The sequence below is a fragment of the Eschrichtius robustus genome, chromosome 4 (assembly GCF_028021215.1).
Source record: "Eschrichtius robustus isolate mEscRob2 chromosome 4, mEscRob2.pri, whole genome shotgun sequence".
In the NCBI taxonomy this organism is placed as follows: Eukaryota; Metazoa; Chordata; class Mammalia; order Artiodactyla; family Eschrichtiidae; genus Eschrichtius; species Eschrichtius robustus.
Window position 1 is genome coordinate 48046015 of NC_090827.1, and position 21363 is coordinate 48067377.

Here is a 21363-nt window from a genome sequence, read left to right on the forward strand (position 1 = left end):
GCTATCCACTTATAAAGTCACTGTGTGAAAATATTACCATAATAATTTTGTGTTATTTTTACTAGCCTTTGAAATATTTGATGAGAATTTATGTAAGATCTAAGTGTTGGAGAGCTGCATTTCATCAGGGCCATTCTTATTAATATCTTAATTTTAAAAAAGTATTAAACTAGGATAAATGTTCATGCATTCTATGTACCTCCAAGTTCATTTACAGAAAACTGGGAAGAATGGATAGCATACAATTTAAGCCAATCCATCTTTAAAATCTGTAATATACACATGCAGCATGAGAATACTGATACCTGAGAAGAAATGTGCTTTGAAGCCCTTCTTGGATACAGTATTGTCAGATTTGAATTCAATTCTCATATTGTTGAACTGAGATGTGATCACGTCAGGCACTTCAGCACCACAAAATTTGCCATGCAATTTAGGCTCAGAAGAAAGACCACTCCAAATCTCCACATAATCGTATTTGCAAACCTAGAAATAAACATGGTTACTGTAATCACCAGATTTGAGAGCATCAGATGATTGACATTTATTTTTTTTTAATTTGTTATGTTTTTCCCTCTTTACTCCTGTGGTAGTCAAACTGGACTTAACAGGTCCAAAAATCAAGAAAAATTGTCCAAATATGAAGCAGAAGGCATGATACACAGATGAGAGAAGATTTTGCTCCGAATAGCCCCAAGAGATGTATATACAAATGTATGCTTGTATATATGTATTTACAGCATACATGTTTTCCAAAAAATACAGACTTAAGGAAAACTGAGATGAATAATTGTTTAACAAAGCATATGATTGAACTCTGGGCATGATGTGTACTTTGCAATATGTCAACTCAAATTACTGGCTGTGATATTAATTAGGTGGTAAATAAGCAAAATGTTGCTAGGAAAAATGAAATAAGTTTTCTATCTACTTTGTTACAACTGCAACTTTTATTTAGAGAGGGCTCTGACACAAGATGGGATAATGTTACCAAAGCTAAAGTTGTTTGATATTGACTTTCCTTTTAGATATCAGTAAAATGAATAAAACAATGAAGTTATAACTTAACCCAGTATTCTATAAGTCAAGATTTTGCTCATGCCTTTATTTTAAATATTCAAGACTTTAAACTATGAAAATGCACAGAATTTTATTAATAACGTTCCACACAGTAACCTCATCATAAGTTTAAGAATTCCAGGATATGTTACAGAGTTTGTAAAGGGTCCTTCCATGAATAAAGACTGCTACCATGAGAAAAATGCTTTCAAACACAATGCCCCATTTATTTTAAACCATCTACCCTTCTTCCTCATAAACATAAACGTTTATCCTTCTTAAGAACACCTATCAATTAGTGAATCAAAATGCCATTTCTGCCACAACCAACAGCTTTAGGGAAACTGAGAAAGTAGAAGCCATTCAATACTAAGCTCACATTACATTGAAGAACTGGCAGGGAGATTCCCATTTTCAAAACGTGTTGCTCATATGAAAGCTGTTCTAAGATTACTATAAAAATATGTTCTTAATTTTAATATTTCCCCAAATTTAAGGTAATTATTAAAGAAAAATGATGTTTCATGTGGATAAATTATGTAAGAAATATAAATTGCAGTCTTTTCCATCATAAAACTTACATGATGTAAAGAAGATCTCAAAAGGTCCATTGAGCTCTAAAATTGTACAATTCTCTGAAATATCAGTGCATTACACTTCATATTTTAATTTCCTTTAAGGCAACACAAAAGTCTACACTTCTTTTTAACTCAAAACCACAGAAGTGCCTTGACTACTACAAATAGAATTTTTAAAAAATGATTAAAAGAAAGAAGTATAAGTGGGAGGGGAAAAAAGAAGCAAAGATACATACACAAAGACAAAATTACAGTATAAACCCCACAAATATTACCAACAATTATTGCCCAGGAGCACAGATACATTATATTTCTGTTCTCTCAGTTCTTTATGAGTGTTCCAACAGATATACATCAAAGACAAAATAATTTTTGAGTGAATTTTATCATACTTTTGGATCTCGTTCATTTTAAAATAAACACAGGAAAAAAAAGTTTTTGGGAGGAAGGATGTGGGAGTTAGAGAAAAGAAAAGAAAGTAGAAAAGCTGAAACAGAACAAACATTTATTACATTTTCTCTAGACTTAATGTTGACCGATCACACAAGACACAGTTCTAAAAGTTGTCATCTCTAGGCCTGACATTCCATTTGAATTTGGTATGTGTGTACTAGCACATAGGAATTCTCAAATAAATGATTTCACTTGTTTAAAAGTGATCACCAGACAGAAAACTAGACGTTTACTATGGTAAGCTATAAAGGCAAAGGAAAGATAGTGTCAACTAAATACATGTTTTATTGAGGTTAAAAAAATTTCTTTCTTCTTCTCTCTCTATCTTTCTCACTTTATCTGTGAACCATAAGCATACTCATAATGAAAAACTACTTATATAATGAAAATATACCCATTTCCACAAGTGAAATATACCAGGTTTTCCCAAAAAGGTATTTCTGTTATGACTCAACAAGTGAATTTTGGTTTATTTTTTCTAGAAAAATCTATGTGACATTACCCTAATATTTTCATAGTACTTTAATAAATCAGGAAAATGCTGGGGGGTAATTTTCAATCTCCCAGAGACAGTCTAAAATATCATCCCATGCCAATAGGAATTATAAGCAGTTGCAGAAATGAGAAATAGAGCAAAGAAAGACTACAGCGTTTATACTGTTGTACTACTGCAATTTTCCTTCCTCCCTTCATTTTTTCCTTCCTCCCTTCATTTTTTCCTTCCTTCCTTCCTCCCTCCCTTCCTTCTTCCTTCCTTTCTTTATTTCTTCTTCTCTATCTCTCTTTCTTTCTTTTTTTTTTTTAGTTTACCAGATCGCCTTTAGGGATTCCTAAAACACTTTATTAAAAAATATATTTATTATTCACTTACTTCATTGCCCTCCAATTCAAAAAACTCAAACTTCATAGAAATTCTGTACTGTGTTGGTGCCACCACTTGCCACACACAGTGCTTGTTGGGAGGGTACTCCTTCGGCCAGCCTGGAGTGGTTATGGTGCCATTCAGTTTTGTAAGAAGTCCACCGCAAGCCGCTAGAAAGAAAGAAAAGGGAAAGGTTTCCCCTAATAAATCTACCCCCTTCTTAGCACCTTTCCATTGATAATCAAACATCTCAGCATTAAATTTCAACCATCTTCTGGATTTTTCAAAATCTAGAAAGCTGCAGTCTCTATTCCTTAGTCTTTCGTACAACTATTTTAATCATCTAATCCAATTTATAAAGTGTTATTTTGTAGCTTTGGAGCGAAGAAAATGATGGCTGTACATTTTAGATCACTTCAAAGTTGGGCGAGCAATATAAAGAAAACTGGGGGTCAGATTTCTTATATTTTAAATGTGTATAATAATATCTACACCATACGATTGTTGTGAGAATTAACAAAAAGATACATGTAAAGTACAATACAGCATGATGTAGTAAGACCAAAATCAATTGTTTATTTCCCCAAACTCTTTTTTTTTTTTCCAAGACAAGGAACTTGTTACTTGTTTCCAAGACAAGGAAAGAGTTACTTGAGCTAGCAGGCAAGGTAAACTATAGTAAATAGAGCATATTTGTTATTCCAAAAACTCCATTTAACAACTGGTTTTCTTTCTCTTTTGGATGATCTATTTAAAAGAGGTACTATTTTGGGCTTCCCTGGTGGCGCAGTGGTTGAGAATCTGCCTGCCAATGCAGGGAACACGGGTTCGAGCCCTGGTCTGGGAAGATCCCACATGCCACGGAGCAACTAGGCCCGTGAGCCACAACTACTGAGCCTGCGCGTCTGGAGCCTGTGCTCCGCAAGAAGAGAGGCCGCGATAGTGAGAGGCCCGCGCACCGCGATGAAGAGTGGCCTCCACTTGCCACCACTAGAGAAAGCCCTCGCACAGAAACGAAGACCCAACACAGCCATAAATAAATAAATAAATAAAAATTAAAAAAAAAAAAAAAAAAAAAAAAAAGAGGTACTATTTATGTTACCTCTCTTTCTTATTGATAGTGAAATTAGGAAAATTAGGGTTTCAAAAGCAAGTTAAGTGAAATGAACATATTGTACACAGTTCCTAATTAATTCCTAGGGAGTCAAGAGTTAGCTAAAGTAACTGGTCTCTTGAATTGCCTTTGTGTATATAGGCATATGTATGTATATGTGGATATGTATGTTAGCTAATATAAATATTACTATATTTATAAATATAGTTTTTAAACTACCTGTAATCTCAGGTTTACCATATTTGGTAAGTTTCTAAAGTGTATTTATTTTTAGTAGCCACGTGGAAATAACAGCCACATAACTTCATTATTATCTGGAATACAATGTCCTGTGTTTTAAAGATACTGTATTTTCTTCATAACTGTGTCTATTTTATTCTAGTATAAGAGGAAGGCATAAAAAGAGAAAGAGAATGAGACTACATGGTAGAACGAAATGGGTAGGGGTTTCAGGCAGGGAACTCCACGTGCAAATCCAGTCCCACCTTCGCACGTCCTTTTGTCAGGTCCCAGCTCATAGCCAGGCTCGCAGGAGCACTGGTAACTGCCCAGTGTGTTCAGACAACGCTGCTCACAGCCTCCACGTTCAGGCTTGGCACACTCATCTTCCTCTATAAAAATGGCGACAATTAGACAATTGATTTCTTCAACGAAGGAACAGGAACAATTTGCAAGCCCTTGACTGATGACATACAAGAACCCATGTCACTGCAATCTAAGAATTGTGTAAGAACCAGAAGGACTGGGCCAACTGAAGATCACCTCATCTCAGACACAGTATGTTTTTTTCTGAATTTAAAGTTAAAGAGGATTATTAAAACCTAGAGATTTTTCAGAATGGAATAGAAAAACTTACTGAAAAAACATGGATTCACCTGTTCATTTCATTGTATAGTTTGCTAGGTAGCCTGAAGAAATGCTTTTAAAGTAATATCATTATTAAGAAATAAAATATGGTGACTAAAAATTAAAAAGAAGGAAAACTATGAAACTTACTAGACCTCTTTAAATTGAAAACATTCACTGTTTTTTATATAGATATGTTGATCCAGAAAATACAATAATTCCATATTTTTGTAAACAGAAACTATTTTAATTGTATATGGTAACATGAAATATATATATGAAATAGACATATGAAAAATATATACTATTTTAAAAAACACATATGACAAAGTACTCCATAATCTCACTCTTTAGGAATAACCTACTGTGAGTTAGGAAAACAGCAAACAATATTCCATGGAGAAATTATGCATCATCCAAAGACTAAGCATTTTGTTAAGCAAATACACAAACATCACATGAGAGACTCTTATAGTATGTTTCTTCTACTGTAAAATATAACATAGAGAAGATTTAAAGCATGTAAATGAACATTTTAATGAATACTTGGGATACATATAGTAGAAGTGCCAAGGTTCTCTGCCTTTCAGTTCAAATGGTGAGCATCTAAGTAATGCTCAGGAAAAATCCATTATATTATTGCTCTTTGAATAATGAAAATATCTAGATATTATTCACACTAAATTTTGACATACACTACTGAATCCATCACTTATTCCTTAAAAATTATTATAGAGAAAATTTATTTTCTCTTCCCATAAAAGAATTTTATTCTGTAATAACACACTTAACCTAAGTGCCTATGAATTTTCAAAATACAAATCTGATGTTATTATTTGCACTAAAATAGCTTTCTTTTTACCTGAGGAATACACACCAAACATGGGACATGAAAATAAACTAAAATTTGGTTATACAATTCAAAATTAAAGCTGATCAGTAATAATGTCAAAAAGACATTTTAGGGATCAGAATGTTCTACTAAGGAGGCCATAAATTATTTCTAATGTGGTAGAATTCTGTTCTCTAAGGGATGGTTTAGAAATGCTGCCACCCGGAAATAAATTGATAAACTATATATCAGTAATCCCCTTCTGGTTATGAACCCTTTGTTGACTATATTGCAAATATTTTCCTCTTGTCTGTATATTTCTGGATTTTGCTATTTTGACTATTTCCTAAAAAACAGGTGGTAGAATATCCTAATGGAGTTCCTACCCTGTGCTACAAATCTCCAAATTCCAGTTTTTTAACCAGTAAACTATTTCATCAAAAACCATCAAAATATCTTTATGAATAGTGCATACTTCAATCTTCAATATTACTTTATTTCTCCCCTAACTCAAAGCTAAATACCACATTTATCCTTGACAGAGAAAAGCTTCCACTTTAAATGATTTCAAATTACCTTTAAAAAAATTGGCAGCGAACCCTGCTTTGTTCACAGTTCCATCAGAAACAAACTTCATCCACAAGGTATTGGAGGTAGATGTGATATCTTCAGGTTTATCATAACCACAGAAACGCCCTATTAAAGGACTATTTTCACTGGTTCCATCTCGAACTTCTAGGTAGTCATAGGCACAGTTGTCATGTCTCTCAATCTGTAAGAGTAAAAATATGTGATCTATCTCATTAACAGACAAAGCTATTTCTATAAAAAGTATCATGTATTCTCAGTGCCATAGTACTAACATGGCCATATTACTTATACCAAAAGAGAGCATTTCTGTTGAGTGTGTATGGTAATATCTACACTGTCCATGAATAAAGGATTATTAATCTGGTAGAGAGACAGAGGAAAAAATCTATGAAAAAGTGCATCCACATGCACTACGATCAATAGAAGTTAACTGCCTTTTAAAATAAAATAAAAATACAAGTAGTAATTCTTTGGAAAATAGAATTTAAGAGAATCCAGACTTATCATTAGAAATCTGGGCTAGATATGCTATAAGCAGTGCATAATTTGTTCTGAAACATAGTTATAAAAATTGCTCATAGTTGATCAAAAAAATCATTATTTTATCAATAGAGCTGCTGAATTCATATTATTGACAAATGTTGCACTATTTTAGGTTATACATATCTTTTTGAAGCAAAATCTGATAACATGGGATTACATTTCTTCCTAGTCTATGAAATCCTTTATCCATAGTTAGCATAGCTTTGTGTGGGAAGACTACTCCATTGTAGAACTAGCACTGGCCGCCCCTCTCAGGGTAACAGGCATGTTTAGATGAGCCTTTTACCTTAACACATTATTCTCGACCCATGCACCCTGGATGTACTCAATCTCTTTCCTAAACAACTAAATGCAAATATTAGCTCAGACTATTGGCTTTATGAAGAAGTGAATGTTTGTAGACCTTTGTTTTAGCCCTAAACTTCTACAAACAACAAAACAAAATTTACAAATTTTTTATAAATTATAAGACAATTTCTAAATAAATTCTTGCTTTTTTATTTTCATAGAAAATGGGCCCTAACTCTGAAGTCTTAATAGAGTCAACTACTTATTAGGTATTTGAAGCTGGAAAGCACTGACATCTATAATTATAAACCATGAAAAGTATCACATGTTGTCAACCATCATTCAACATACAATTCACTAATTTATGGAATTCTCCTATTACAGAACGAATGTCAGGGAACACATTCATTCTATGAACTACAACCTGTATGCATGAAACTGCTGGTATAGTTGGTTGAAGAAGTCATTTCCTGATTTGTCAATACATTAACAATGATAGTCTTCAAATTAGGCAGCATAAGGACAAACAAAAAAAAATAGATTTTGAAGCAGGTTTGGTTAGAACTAAGTATTGCACTTGCTGCTGCCCTTTTCCCAATCACAAATCAGAATTCATTCATTTCTTCAATAAATATTCAGTGCCGGTTCTGTGCTGTGCACTCTTCTCACTGCTTAGTATGCATCATTCATCAAAATAACAGAGCCTTGCCCTGCTGGAGCTTATACTGGTGGGTAGACAGCAAAGGAACAATAAACAAGGTAAATAATAATCATAAAATATTAGAAAGTAATACATTCTATGGAAAAATACAAAGTGAAACAAGATAGGAAGTATGAGCAGTGGGGGTGGCGGGCGTGAAGTTTGCAATTTTAAATTGCTCCTACTATCAGTAGGAGCTCACTGTGACTCATAAATCCAGATTTTTCCCTAAAAATGTATTCTCTTCATGTGTGGAATTATGGGAAAGAATTGGAAAATATTTAACATTAAAAATATCTCATTATTTAAAGCATACTTTTGAGACAGTAGCTGTTAAATAGAGAGGTGAGGGAGAGCTAGCAGTCTCACTAGGAAAACAATTAGTCACTGGGGTGACAAGGCCAATCTGACCAGCTATAACATACCTTCTTTTCTCAGTCTTTAATACAGTCCCTTCAAAATCAGAGTTCTCCATAAATATGAGAACATTTCCAGATGGCCAATGTCTATTCATTGGTTAAGGGGACATATAAAATAATATCTAAAACTCTCAAGGTGTACAACTTGATAAAAGGGTAAGCAAAACTGAACAAACAACAAAACTGTAGGAAAAATAACCAAAGGTCTCAGCAAGTCAACCTATCTATCTTCACCTGCTTGAGCAGCACAGAATGAAATGCTTGCAACTCATGAATTATATTGGAAGGGGGGAAAAAGTTAGTTAGAAGAGGAAAGGGAGTGAGAACACACAATGAAGAAAGTAGCTGCTTGCCATAGAAAGTTAATTAATAGAAAAAAAAAAATCACGTTGCTTCATATCAGAAGCCATACCAGAGTAAAAAATAAGAAGGTTAATTAAAATGGGTTTTTAATTACTATTTTGAAGAAATTACTGCTTTTGAAAATCACAGTATGAAGAAAACAAGAGAGACACTGTTGAAAAAAAATTACATATGATCAGTGATTAAAAGGATATAGGATAATGGGTATTTCCCTGTATATAAAACTCACCCTGTTCCTTTAATAGTTAAACAATAGATCTCTTTACATTTTAATTTATAGTGTATTCACTGGTTACTTAGTAAAAATTAGAGCTTCAAATATTTTATATGATACACAAAGTGTAAATATCTCATGGGTAAAATGAATAAAAATGACCAATTTTAGGATTGATTCCACCAGTACCTATTTATGAATTACATCTTACTTATATAAAGTATTATGCACCTGGTATTAGGGGTAAAACAATAGAAATATACACTGTAGTCTCACACAGTAAATGCCATGGTTGTTGACCTTGATATCATATCAATGACCTCCATGATCTTTGTTTACATGTTTTTCCAGTTTAATTATATTAATCCTAATTGCAATACCAGCACAATAAATCTGCTCTATTGGTGTTAATTATAATTATACCTCTTCAACTACATCCACATAACAGTAATGATGGTGAGCACAAATAGGAGTTTGATTTATTTTATTTATGTTATTTGTGTAACGTTTTCTCCAGCAGTATTGATTACTTTATCAATTAGTATAAATATAGTTGAAGAAATAAATATGGTTGAAGCTAAAAAGTGGATAAGTTCATTGATGTTATGCCAGTAACCTTAGGTACCATGAGAAAAAGAACACCAAAGTCAGTAATTCATAAAAAAAAGAAAAGGAAAAACAGTCTCTTCTTGATTTAAAGCATGGACATGTAATAAATGTTTGGTAATGATGATGTTGATTCATTACAGACTTTAAGGTAATCAGAACACAAACCATATAGGAATGTGGCAAGTTTATCATAACGTAAACAGACCTAATATGTATATAGAGAAAACAGTGAAAGTGACATTAAGTTCTGAAGATTTTTTTAGAAAACTGATATATAAATGATATTGGAAGTAAATCCAAATACACAGAGAAGGAAGAATAAGTACAAACCTTAGCCAGAAGGGATTAATATTACATTTCATTACTAAGTGGGGGGGTCCATGTCTTTACTGGCAGGTTAGAGAGGAAGCATCAAAAAGCTGAGTTATTTTATTTAGCAAGAACTAAAATCAATTAAAAGTAACCTAAAGTAGTCAGCCTCTCATTCTAACACTGCCAACCAGTGCAGAGCTTTGTGGTCAGTGCATGTGGGGGAGCTCTAAGACTGAAGGAATGCCAGCCCTGGAGCAAGATACCATACCCAGGCTCAGAGGCCATTCACACACTTTGCTTTCATTTTACAATCAAATTTCCAAATAAATATAACATTGCAAAAACATCTACTGCAATACCTACTTATTTGTAAAAACCTCTGAAAACTCCAAAGTTTCTAGGTAATAGTTTCAGTAAAAGCTCTCCCGTACTCCCTGAAAAATTGAAAATAAAATTACCATATGATTCAGCAATTCCACTTCCGGGTTTTATATTTGGAAAATTGAAAGCAGGGTCTTGGAGAGATACTTGTACATCCATGTTCATATCAGCATTATCCATAATAGCCAAGGGGTGGAAGCAATCCAAATGTCCATCAGTGGATGAATGGATAAGCAAAATGTGGTCTATACATAAAATGGGATATTAGCCATAAAAAGGAAGGAAATCCTTTCAAGTGCTATAACATGGATGAACCTTGAGGATATTACACTGAGTGAAATTAAAAAAGTCACACAAAAAGTCAAATATTCTATGAGTTCACTTACACGAGGTACCTAGAATAGTCAAATTCAAAGAGACATAAAGCAGAAGAGTGATTGCCAGGGGCTGGGAGGAGGGGGAAATGGGAAGTTGTTGCTTACTGGGTAAAGAGTTTCAGTTTTGCAGGATGAAAAGTGTTCTGCAGGTTGATTACACAACAATGTGAATGTACTTAACACTACTGTGTTATACACTTAAAAAATAGTTAAGATGGTAAATTTTATGTTATGTCTCTTTTACCATAATAAAAAAAAGTCTTCTGTGAGTGTTAGAATGTAATTTCAAAATATAATTCATACTATCAACTCCATAAATGATTTAACTTTTATAGATAATATAACTTAAAATTCTATACATTTAGAACAATGCTAAGTCATTATATTTTGCTTTGAGGTAAAATGTTAAAGAAAAGTATGACTAACAAAAACAGTCAAGATTAGCATTTTTTATTAAAAATAAATTAATTTTAATAATGAGAAAAATACAGTAAGTTTAAGTAATAAATGCTATGACAAAAGGAATTTTAAATAAAAAGGAAAAAAGTTTAATAGATGATTATTTTAAAATGTACCACTGTCATATTTAATATTTTATTAATTAGTATTAGTTTTATTATTACTATTTAATACTTAATGAATATTGATACGTATACAATTAGAGCTCAAAAATGGAGGAGAAAAAACAAAATGCTCAACCATGTGAAAATCAAAACCATAAGGCTGGGTTAGGTCTATTTTTATATGATTCAGGTTTCTCAATGCTGCCATTTGATTTTTTTTTTCCTTCATGACACAATTATTTTTTACTCACTTATAAATTTAATAAATATTTACTGAAAACCTATAATGACCAGATAATAAATATATACTTGACAGTATATAAACAGTGATGAATAAACAGACATGTCCCTGACTGACAGGCATTTATTGATTAAACAACTCAAATGTACAAACGACAATAGTTATGATGGGAAAGAATTTATTGCCATGAGAGAATTAGATGCCTCATTTTGCTACCAAGACCTGGGTGTAAGAGTGCCAGGCCATGGAACTGGTATCACTCACAGTCTACTAATTAAGAACGGTGTGACCTTGGGAAAGTTTATTTAATCTAATCTTTCAGAGCAGAATGATAGCCTAAACTATAATTCTGAAGAGCTACTTACTTCTCTTATATAGTCATTAACCAATATACATTCTTAACCAAATATCCAAAGATAGTGCAGGGCAAGCATTAAAATGTTAACTAATTAAGATCTTGTCTTGGCTTCCTAGTTCATTCACAAAGACTAGTCTACTTAACTTAAACTAATATAAAATATTTAAAGGAATTAAAGTATTACTCTTAATCAGGTAATTCACAAAGTACAGTTGACCCTTGAACAACGTAGGGGTTAGGGGTGCCAACCCAGCACAGTTGGAAAAACCGCCAACTGCTATCTCTGCCTCAAAAACAAAGGAACTGATAAATGACTCACCCAAGGGAAGGAGGCTGAAATAGTTTGGAGAGGTTCACCACTTAAACCCTAATTCTTCTGATTCCATATATTGTGATCTCTAATCAAACACAAACTTTCCCCCACACTTAAAGATCTGTAAAATGAAAATAACAGGTACTATGTTTATTTTAAAAAGTCTACACATAAGTGGACCCCTGCAGTTCAAACCTGTGTTGTTCAAGGGTCAAATGTACCAAGATAAAAAACTTTCGTATGTAGTTTAGAATGTTGCTAGTAATGACGGGAAAGACTATTATATACTATGGTTTTCAAAAGGAACATATAACCAAATCACAGTGTGTAGAAATATTGATAAGTACCTCAAATGTAATCCCACTTAAATAAATGTATGTAGGGATTTTAATTAAACATAACTAAGCTCTGGGTTTATTACACTTATTTCCTGCTTTATTGACATTTCTTTGAAGTTGTACTGTAAAGTCTCCCCAACTTTTTCTCTTATGTATTTCTGCATACTGAAAGTTCTCAAGTGAAATAGTAGTATACAGGCTTTTTTACAAATAACACCACTGCTGAAGAGAAGACGGTCCTTCAAAATGATTTTAGACATTATCTACATTCATGTACAAACTCACTTCAGTATTGGTCTTAAGAGTCAACATACCAGTAACTACTAGAGAAGAAAAATCTTCCCAAAGGTGATGATTACAGAAGTATTAGGACTCTATTACCCTCATTAACAAAAGCACTTGTTCAGATTTCTTTCTGTACTTACATTAAAATCTAAGTAGCATTAGGAGAGGTGAATATTCATGACATAAATTCACAGAAAGGCATAAATAATGAACAGCCAGTAAGTTCTTTATAGTAGATTTCAACAGAACTAGCTTATCTTAAGGGCCCTTTTATCTGAAAAAGGGAGAGAGTAACATAGGGAATAAAAGAGTTACAAAAATAGAAAGTGTTTGAAAAAGTCAAAGATTGATATCAGTGAATAAAAACAGTTTTGTCAGAGAAAGACACAAAACACTGAGAAATAGTGAAGACCTTTTTAAAATTATACATTTTAAATATAAAATGCATAAGCTGTATATTGAAAATATGTTATGTAAACAAAAACAAATCGATATAAACAGATAACTGAGTAACTGAAACAAACCACCTAATGACCACTAGACCAAATTAAAAATATATACAGTTGATTCTAGTATTAGCAGTAGTTGAGTTCAACAAAGTCACTGAAAACACTGAGTTAGTGAATACTGATTCATGACTCCTGGAGAAATACAGGGTTAGGTTCCTGAGAGCTTCTGGTCACAAAATTTTTGTCATCATATCAATACTTAACCTTGCTTTATGTGTGTTTCTGTTTAAAGGTACCTTCACAGATATTCCAATTCATTAACAGTGAACTCATGGCCAACAGCATTATAACGCACGCCTGAAAGTCTAACACAAAGATTTTCCCCATGAGGCACATGGGGAGTAGTGTTTGATAAAACTTTAAGCAGAGGAGTGTTTGATATAACTTACATTGTGAAAGTATCATCCCAGCTGTTGTGTGGATATCAGGATATGTAGGGCAAGTGTAGAGATGTGAAGAGCTCACCAAAGTTCCAAAGCAAGAGGCAGTGATTAGAACAGTGGTGGCCAGAAAGTAGGTATAAAGTGGTCATGTATGTGGTATATTTTAAAGACAAAGCAAATGGAATATGCTGATTAATTGGCCTTGGGGTTTAAGACAAAAAGTGGAATTAGGGATATTCTTTGAGTAAATAGTGACATACTGAAACACTAAATACTGAAATAGGGAAGACTGAAGGTGAGTGGGTTAGTGTGAGTAAAACAAGACAATCAAAGGCTTGATGTTAGTCAGTTAAAGATGAGAGGCCTACTAGACATTCAAATATAAATAAATAAAGGAGGAAAAACATAAGGAAATAAAGCAAAATGAAGAAAGGACAGGAAACTAGAGATAATAAATAAAATGTACTATCAGCCAAACTGTGACATGATTTTACCTCATTTCCAAAGCTTAGCAATAACTTATTCCTTCACTTAATCAACAAGTATTTATTAAATGACTACTCTGTGTCAGGCATGGTTTTAAGTGCCTGAGGTGTAAATCTTTCTTATTTGTCCTTACATTATTCTATTTTTGAAGAATATCACTCTTACTATATTGATATATCAAAACCAACAAACGAATGAAAAAATCGTAGAAAACCAAAAAAAAACTGCAAACCAGCTAAGTCAGCAATTTCTGCATCTCAGTTTTTAGATGCATGGAATGAATGTATTTGCTGACATCACTACTATAATAGAATTCTATAAAACATTGAATTATATATTGAAAGGCAGTTCATCTCTTAATTTTTGCAATAGTACAAACTATTAACACATGTAATGTGGTCATTAGATAATTTTTCAGTGAACCAGTTGTTTTGGTCTAAAAAGTGAATCCTACCCAATTTTAGTTTACTCTTTACAATAAAGTGTTCTATTTGAATAATGTTTGCAATCCAATAAAATTTAAAAATAAATGTGAATCAGATAATCTCAGAACCAAGGTTTCCAAGAATGCAAAGGGGTCAGGGGCATAAACATCATGATCACAGCATAAAAGAGAGTTTTTTCATGATTAAAAAGAAATATGCCTTGAAAATTAAAAGGTACAAGCAAAGGGGTAGAGACAATACCAAAAAATATGTTACACAGTTTACAGGTGGGGGTATGAGTTTCTCTGGGCTTTTGAGTAACACCTGGATTCCCCTGGAGCTCCTGCTATGGGGACTGGGACACTACACAGTCACCACACTCAGTGGCAAGTACATCCTGGCAATGAATGGGGTTCTCTACCCCGGCCTTCTGATCACTTGGACAGTAAGTAGGCCTTCTAATTTCAGTAAAGAAATAATCTCCAGGAATGGCATCTGGATCTCTAACTCTTTCCTGGACCTACTGCCAGCACCACATCATTCCTTCCTACTCCACCTTGGGCTCTCAATTTCTAGCCTGATTCTGTAATTTAAACATGCTCAGGAGTTCTTGACAAATTCCCATATCCCTTAGCTTCTAATCCCTCACTCAGTTCTCCCCACTACACAAAAATGACTCATTAGCTAGTGCAGTAGTTTTAGATGCAGACTTTGCTGCAGGATTCTGACTGGCCTTTGGTTTATTCTGCCCTCATCTAATGCAGTGTCGGTGCTGATCTCTTCCCCAATAAATATTTTTGATGAAGTCAAAAGCTCCTAAGAATATTTAAATCCCTGTTTTTTGATATAAATAATTTTTGGCACAATGATAAAAAGGTGAAAAATGGATTTACACTGTAACAACAACAAAAAAGATGATCTACCTTTAACCTCTTAGTTTAGAAGAGAAAGACAAGTTTTTTATTTAATGGACTCTTCAAGCATTCTTGTGAAACAAGCCTGGGCATTTGTCAAAAGAAACTATTGACAGTACTTCAAACATTCTAATTCAAAAAGCACAGATAATGTAAACTCACTTTAATCTTCTTGAAAATGTCTGCAATAAGAGGAAAGAAGGAAAAAAAAAAACCTCTTTCGCTCTTGATGTTGCATTTTATAGGCAATCCTTTGCTTCTTTGTTGATGAAAAAGCTGATTCTCTAGTTCTTTGCTTTTTTAATGAGGATCCCATTAAATGCACTGTCATTTATGGAGGATGTGCCCCACAAAGGCTGCCTGAAGGACTTTACCTCAAAGGCCTGAAAGGTCAGCCCGACATAGCAGTCTTCTGACACTGCTATTTTCCATACACATTCTTTCATCGGCCTGTAGTCATCGGGATAATTAGGAGACTGAATCTGTCCTTCATTTTTACGTATCTCACCTCCACAGATAGCTGAGGAAAGCAAAAATAAACAAATAAATAAACCTAGACATGCTATTTCATTTTCGTTTTCTTCTAAGATAACATTTTAGTTTGGTGCCTTGAGCTGAGTATATAAAAACCAGGTTATAAAAATCAAGGTTGGCTGGTTGTAAATATTTAGTTGGTTAAAAAATAAAAATCTAGCCACTTAACTATAAATATTAGATAACAGTCAGCAGAGGAATATGATTTTTTTATCACTGTTAATTCACATTTTTACAAAAACAAGCATTTAAAAAAAAAACTTTAAAAACCTTTTGAGATTTTGTAATTTATTCTATGTGAGTTTCCTCTTTGATTCTCTGAACTGCTTCTTTAGGTCTTTTACCTCAGTGGAAGAGCTGGTCAGGAGAGAAGCTCCACAAAACTCCCTGGGCCTCTGGCTGTGAGCGGCCCTCGTGCTCAACATCTGTGGCTCCATCCAAATCATACTCTTCACAACCACACAGTTAATCTCTAAAACAAATGCTTCCATTCTCTTAAAAGTCTAAGAGAAGCAGAAATCTTCTGTCTTCTAAATAGCCTAAACTTCTGCGCTGGCAGAGGCAGGAGCAAGAAGGGTCTTCTCTACCCATGATCTGGCAAGAAGGTTTTTAAAGCCAGGAAGCACAATGCCAGTTTACTGTTTTAGATACATATAGAACAAAGCCTCTAGTAAATTCTTCTTGAATGCTGACTCTCTCATTTAGACAAAGCAAGCTCCAGAACTGTGCGCAATTACTTTCTGTGCAGTTTCCTTTATCAAGGCATTTCCGCAGTACAGGTATCAAATACACACAAACTCAGCACAAAGAGAAGTGGTAATTTCTTCACAACATTTTAATGTTGTCATGAAAAAACAAAAGTTTTTCTTAAACCGAAGTTTAAGAACTCTTTTGCCGTTTGTTGTTGCTGTTGTTTTCCACACATCTCTAATGAGGTTTTTTTCCCCCCACACATCCCAGATGAGTACATTTACATGTTACCACGTTACTGGTACCAGAAAGCAGGTTGTTTTTGCAGTTCAAATTTACCGAGTATTTTTATTAAAATCATCATAATGAACATTATAATACAGATTTAGAAAATTTTGTAATTAAAATACAGTTACAATATCATTCTAATGAAATTGAGAGAAAGGATATTTCTGCTTAGAGGTCTAAGAAGAAGCCATCTCTAAACTCAGTGTGACTTGCCTTCATAGATCGCTGCAAAGCCCTTTCCCACCCAATTACTGCTGCTACGAAACTCAATCCACATTCTGCTGTCTGTAGAGGTAAGAACTTCAGGCAATTTGTCCCCACAGAATCTACCTAAAAGAAATAAAAGAATAAAGAGACTCCTAAATATGACTTTATATTCTAATTGCTTTTCATACTAGCTACAAATTGCATGCATAAAACCTGATTTGGTTCCTATATCTACCCCTAGGAACTAGAGCCATAACTATTCCTTAATATTTACTTAATAAAGGTGGATAAATAAATCTCTTCATATTTATTTATAGAATATTGGAACATATCACTCTCAGATTAAATGACTGATGTCAGTATTATTATCTATAGAATTAAGAAACAGCTAGCTCAAAACATGTCCTATTTGTAAAATGACACATGATATATCAAGGTGGGGAATATTATTCTATGGAAAACAGATAAAAGTACAGGTGATGCTGAAAAACTGCTTCAAAATTTCAGTTTGGTCATTAGTAGGGAAGTGACAACTCAAAGTACAGTTCTTTGTTTAGCCATGTTCAATGGCGACTTGTCAGGGAAACCCACAGGCTGCCCAAGGATCTTATGTTACTACATACATTCCATCATCTCGTCTATAAAGCTGTAGTATGTAGTGTAGTAGGCAGAATGGCAAACAGTATCAGAAGACTTGATAATGAGTTCTAATTTTTTTCTGATTGTTTATCCACAGGCAAGTATAATACTGAGCAAATACATTATTGCCTGTCATTCCTTCTTCCCTCCTTCAACCTTCCACAAATATTCGTTGCTTACTGTATATCTGCTACTGTGCTCTAAGATTTTATATGATGACAGAAAGTTAAATATGACAATGCACATGAAATAATTCCACAAAGAATAATATATTGTCATCCATTTTTGTGTGCCCTTGGTAATAATGTCATACAGAGTTTTAGTATATGAAAAATGTCAGTCAACTTGAAACAAATTCATACTAACAGATAGCAGGTGAAAAAATGTCTCCCTAAATGGCAAAGTAAATTAAGGGCATGTAAAGGAGAGCAATGTCTCTTAAACTGTAATGTGTGGGAAAGAGAGGGGGAGAGGGATAATTAGGAGTATGAGATTAACAGATACAAACTACTATGTATAAAATAGATAAACAAAAAGGATTTACTGTAAAGCACAGGAAACCATATTCAAAACCTTGTAATAACCTGTAACGGAATATAATCTGAAAATGAATCTATATCTATATATCTATACCTATATCTATATCTATATCTGAACCACTTTGCTGACCTGAAACTAACACAACACTGTAAGTCAACTATACTTCAATTCTTTAAAAAAGGAAACTGGAAGAAAGTAACCTGACTAAAAGAGAAAAAGCTGTAATGTGCATATGAATTGCCAGGGAGTCTGTCAAAATGCAGTCTCTTGTTCAGAAGGTATGGAGTGGGACCTGCATTTCCACACTTCTAACCTTCTAAGTGATTCTGATGCTTCCAGTGTGACAGCTGCACTCTGAGGAACAAGGTCTCAGAGGAAATAGTGGGGAAAGCTTTCCACATGAATATTGTAGTCAGACTAAGCCAGTCTGTTAGGCCATTATACCCTGCAGTGTGTAATGGTGATGGTGCTCTAAAACGTGTTCTCAATATTTCAGTTTTAGAATTGGTTTTTCAATATGAGTTTAATGAAATGTTTTCTTTGGAACACACATAAATATATTACAAATTGCTTCATCTAGGCTAAGAAACTAAATGTTCAAGACAATGTTTTCCTCATCCTGGTTTATCAAATTAGCTCAAATCTTAGTTTTTCCTTATTTTTAAGCATTTCTACAGATCTCTTGGACTTACTAAGGCTGCTGTCACTTTTAATACAACAGTGTCCATTCAGCAGGTTTTAGATATTAAGAAGAAAAGATCTGTAGGCACATAAACACAGCTGAGTAAAGCTACTTCTAAAAATAGAAGGAAAAGTTACAATCTCAAAAAAAAAAAAAATCAGTAGAGTAGATGCTCACATGCTCACAGCAGATCTCACCTTTAAGTAAAACAGAGGGCAACAGAAAGCGCCTCATGTAAGTTAGTGATGTCGTCTGTGGTTAAATGTTGGTAGCACACTTTCGTGAGCATCAAGTCTGAGCTACAATTTATACACAAACTACAGATGCACCTTCCTAGCCACAAAAACCTGAGTAGCAAAACTGTGATGTCTACAGTAAGAACCAATATCCTTGGTGCAGGAAGCCAGCAACCAAATGTGTACCTAACAGCTCACGCTCTACTGCCTTAGCAAACAAAGCAAAACAACATACATACACAAATACACAATTTATCTGGTTTACTCATTAAAACTCTGACTTTAAAATTAAAAATACAGAATATGTGATGATTATTCACTATAAGCTATTCTAAATCATTATGTTCAGGTCCAAATACCACCTCATAATTGAAGCTGGTTTAAATCAATTAATTGTCTATTTATCTATCTGTCTGTGAGTATTTTTGCTGTGATTGAAAAAAGTATAAGAAAAATTAAAATGTTGGTTTCATACATTTTAAACTCTAAGATAACTCTTGAAAGAATTGTCTCTAGACAAGACAGACTACATGCATAGCCACATAGAGGCAAAAAAAATTTCTTACCAAGGAGAGGTGATTTCCTCCAGTACCCATCTCTTACTTCAATGTAATCATACCAGCACAAACTACTTTTGTATAGGTCCATCGTAGTAAAGTTTAAGACAATCTGCAAAATGTAACAAAAGAATACACAGATTAAAAATGATTGTAACTTCACATGGCTAGGAACCCAGGACTACTGTGAAAAGAGATTCATAGCACATTTTTTTCCCCTGTATCAGTATCCCTCTAATATTTTTTAAATAAACAACTCAAAAAAACACCCATTTTCTCATTCACTTTAATGTCTAACAATTTAGAAGCACAATGTCAATAAAGAAACTAAACATTTCAGCAATTAAACCAAAGTTTCTGTAAAGTTAATTTGAACAATTGTGAAACAAACAGAAATCTTTATTCAAATAGTTTATTTTGAATTTTCTTAGAAAAACATGACTTAAACCATGAGAACTTCTGATTTTACTATGAGTGTCTTCTTTTTAATAATTTATTTCAGACATCTATAATTACGTTAAAAATAACCACCATGTGCCATATTCCAGGAACATAATATCATTGTGTATGTTGAAATATTTTAAATACAGCTCTAGAATTAAAATTTGTCCATGTAACTATAATCAAAGACAGATGTCACTATGTTTCTCCAGATCCAAGAATATGTATTCGAAGACCTTTTAAGTTAGAAGATCTTGTACATGACCCTTTATTCTGTACTTTGTTTTGAAATGATGTTGCTTTTTAAGATAATTCAAGAGCAACTTTAGAAAAGACAGTTTTCTTACTGCTTTATAAAAAGACTTTACTTTTCATATAATTAACTTTTTTTTTAGTTGATTACACCAAAAAGTAGAGCCAAACTAACATAAAAATGCACGTATCTGCTGAGGTAAAATTCACTTGGAAAATACTTTTGTATATTCAAAAACTCATTCTAACTCTATTCTGCTTAAAACATCTAAGATGTTTAAGGTGTACAATGAACCGGTTCTTTAATCTAGAAATTGAAATGGACTTTGGCCAAAAGCAACAAATTATGAATAATTGACATACTTCTAATATAAAACTGTAGGTTGTAACAGTATTTACAGAATCCTTTTGTGTCAATATAAAAATTCTAATGTAGGAAGACTCTCGAGGAATGAAAAAAAAGAAAAGAAAAAGTATAATCAATTTTGAATCCATATTCCCTAAAAGTACTACCTTTTTTGTGTTAGAAAACATATACTTCTCCCCTTTCTTGAGCATAGTATTTAACAGAAAGGTAAGTACTAATTATGGCAAATCAATCCTCACTCAACTAGCTTACTTCTTCCTAGGATGAAGATACAGCATAACAATAAATATTTCTCATGGCATCTTATATCTCAGCACCGTGATGATCATTGATGAAATTGTATGCCAAAGTTCGTTTTAATTGCCCATATAAATAACCATTTCACAGAGATGGAAACTAAGAATTTATCTAACTATAATGAAAGTCAGTTGTACCTTATAATGGTGTTAACATTTCACCATTAAATTCAACATTTACCAGTTTCTTTAAACATGTACTTTCTTGATTACAAAAGGATGAAATCTATCAAGGATGTGAATAGAGACAAGATGTTGTTTAACTGTAATGCAGTAGG

The 21363-nt window shown here is 33.3% G+C and overlaps 1 protein-coding gene across 1 annotated transcript in view; it reads right to left on the minus strand.

The window, feature by feature from the left end:
* Positions 1–21363, minus strand: part of TLL1 (tolloid like 1) — a 220235-nt gene that overhangs the window by 41365 nt on the left and 157507 nt on the right. Inside the window, exons 10-16 of the mRNA XM_068542094.1 lie at positions 19739–19841; positions 17082–17198; positions 15731–15876; positions 6321–6516; positions 4552–4677; positions 2962–3122; positions 306–486 (exon numbers count right to left, since the gene is read on the minus strand). Coding sequence (XP_068398195.1) covers positions 306–486; positions 2962–3122; positions 4552–4677; positions 6321–6516; positions 15731–15876; positions 17082–17198; positions 19739–19841 — 1030 coding nt within the window. The remainder of the gene's footprint in view (positions 1–305; positions 487–2961; positions 3123–4551; positions 4678–6320; positions 6517–15730; positions 15877–17081; positions 17199–19738; positions 19842–21363) is intronic.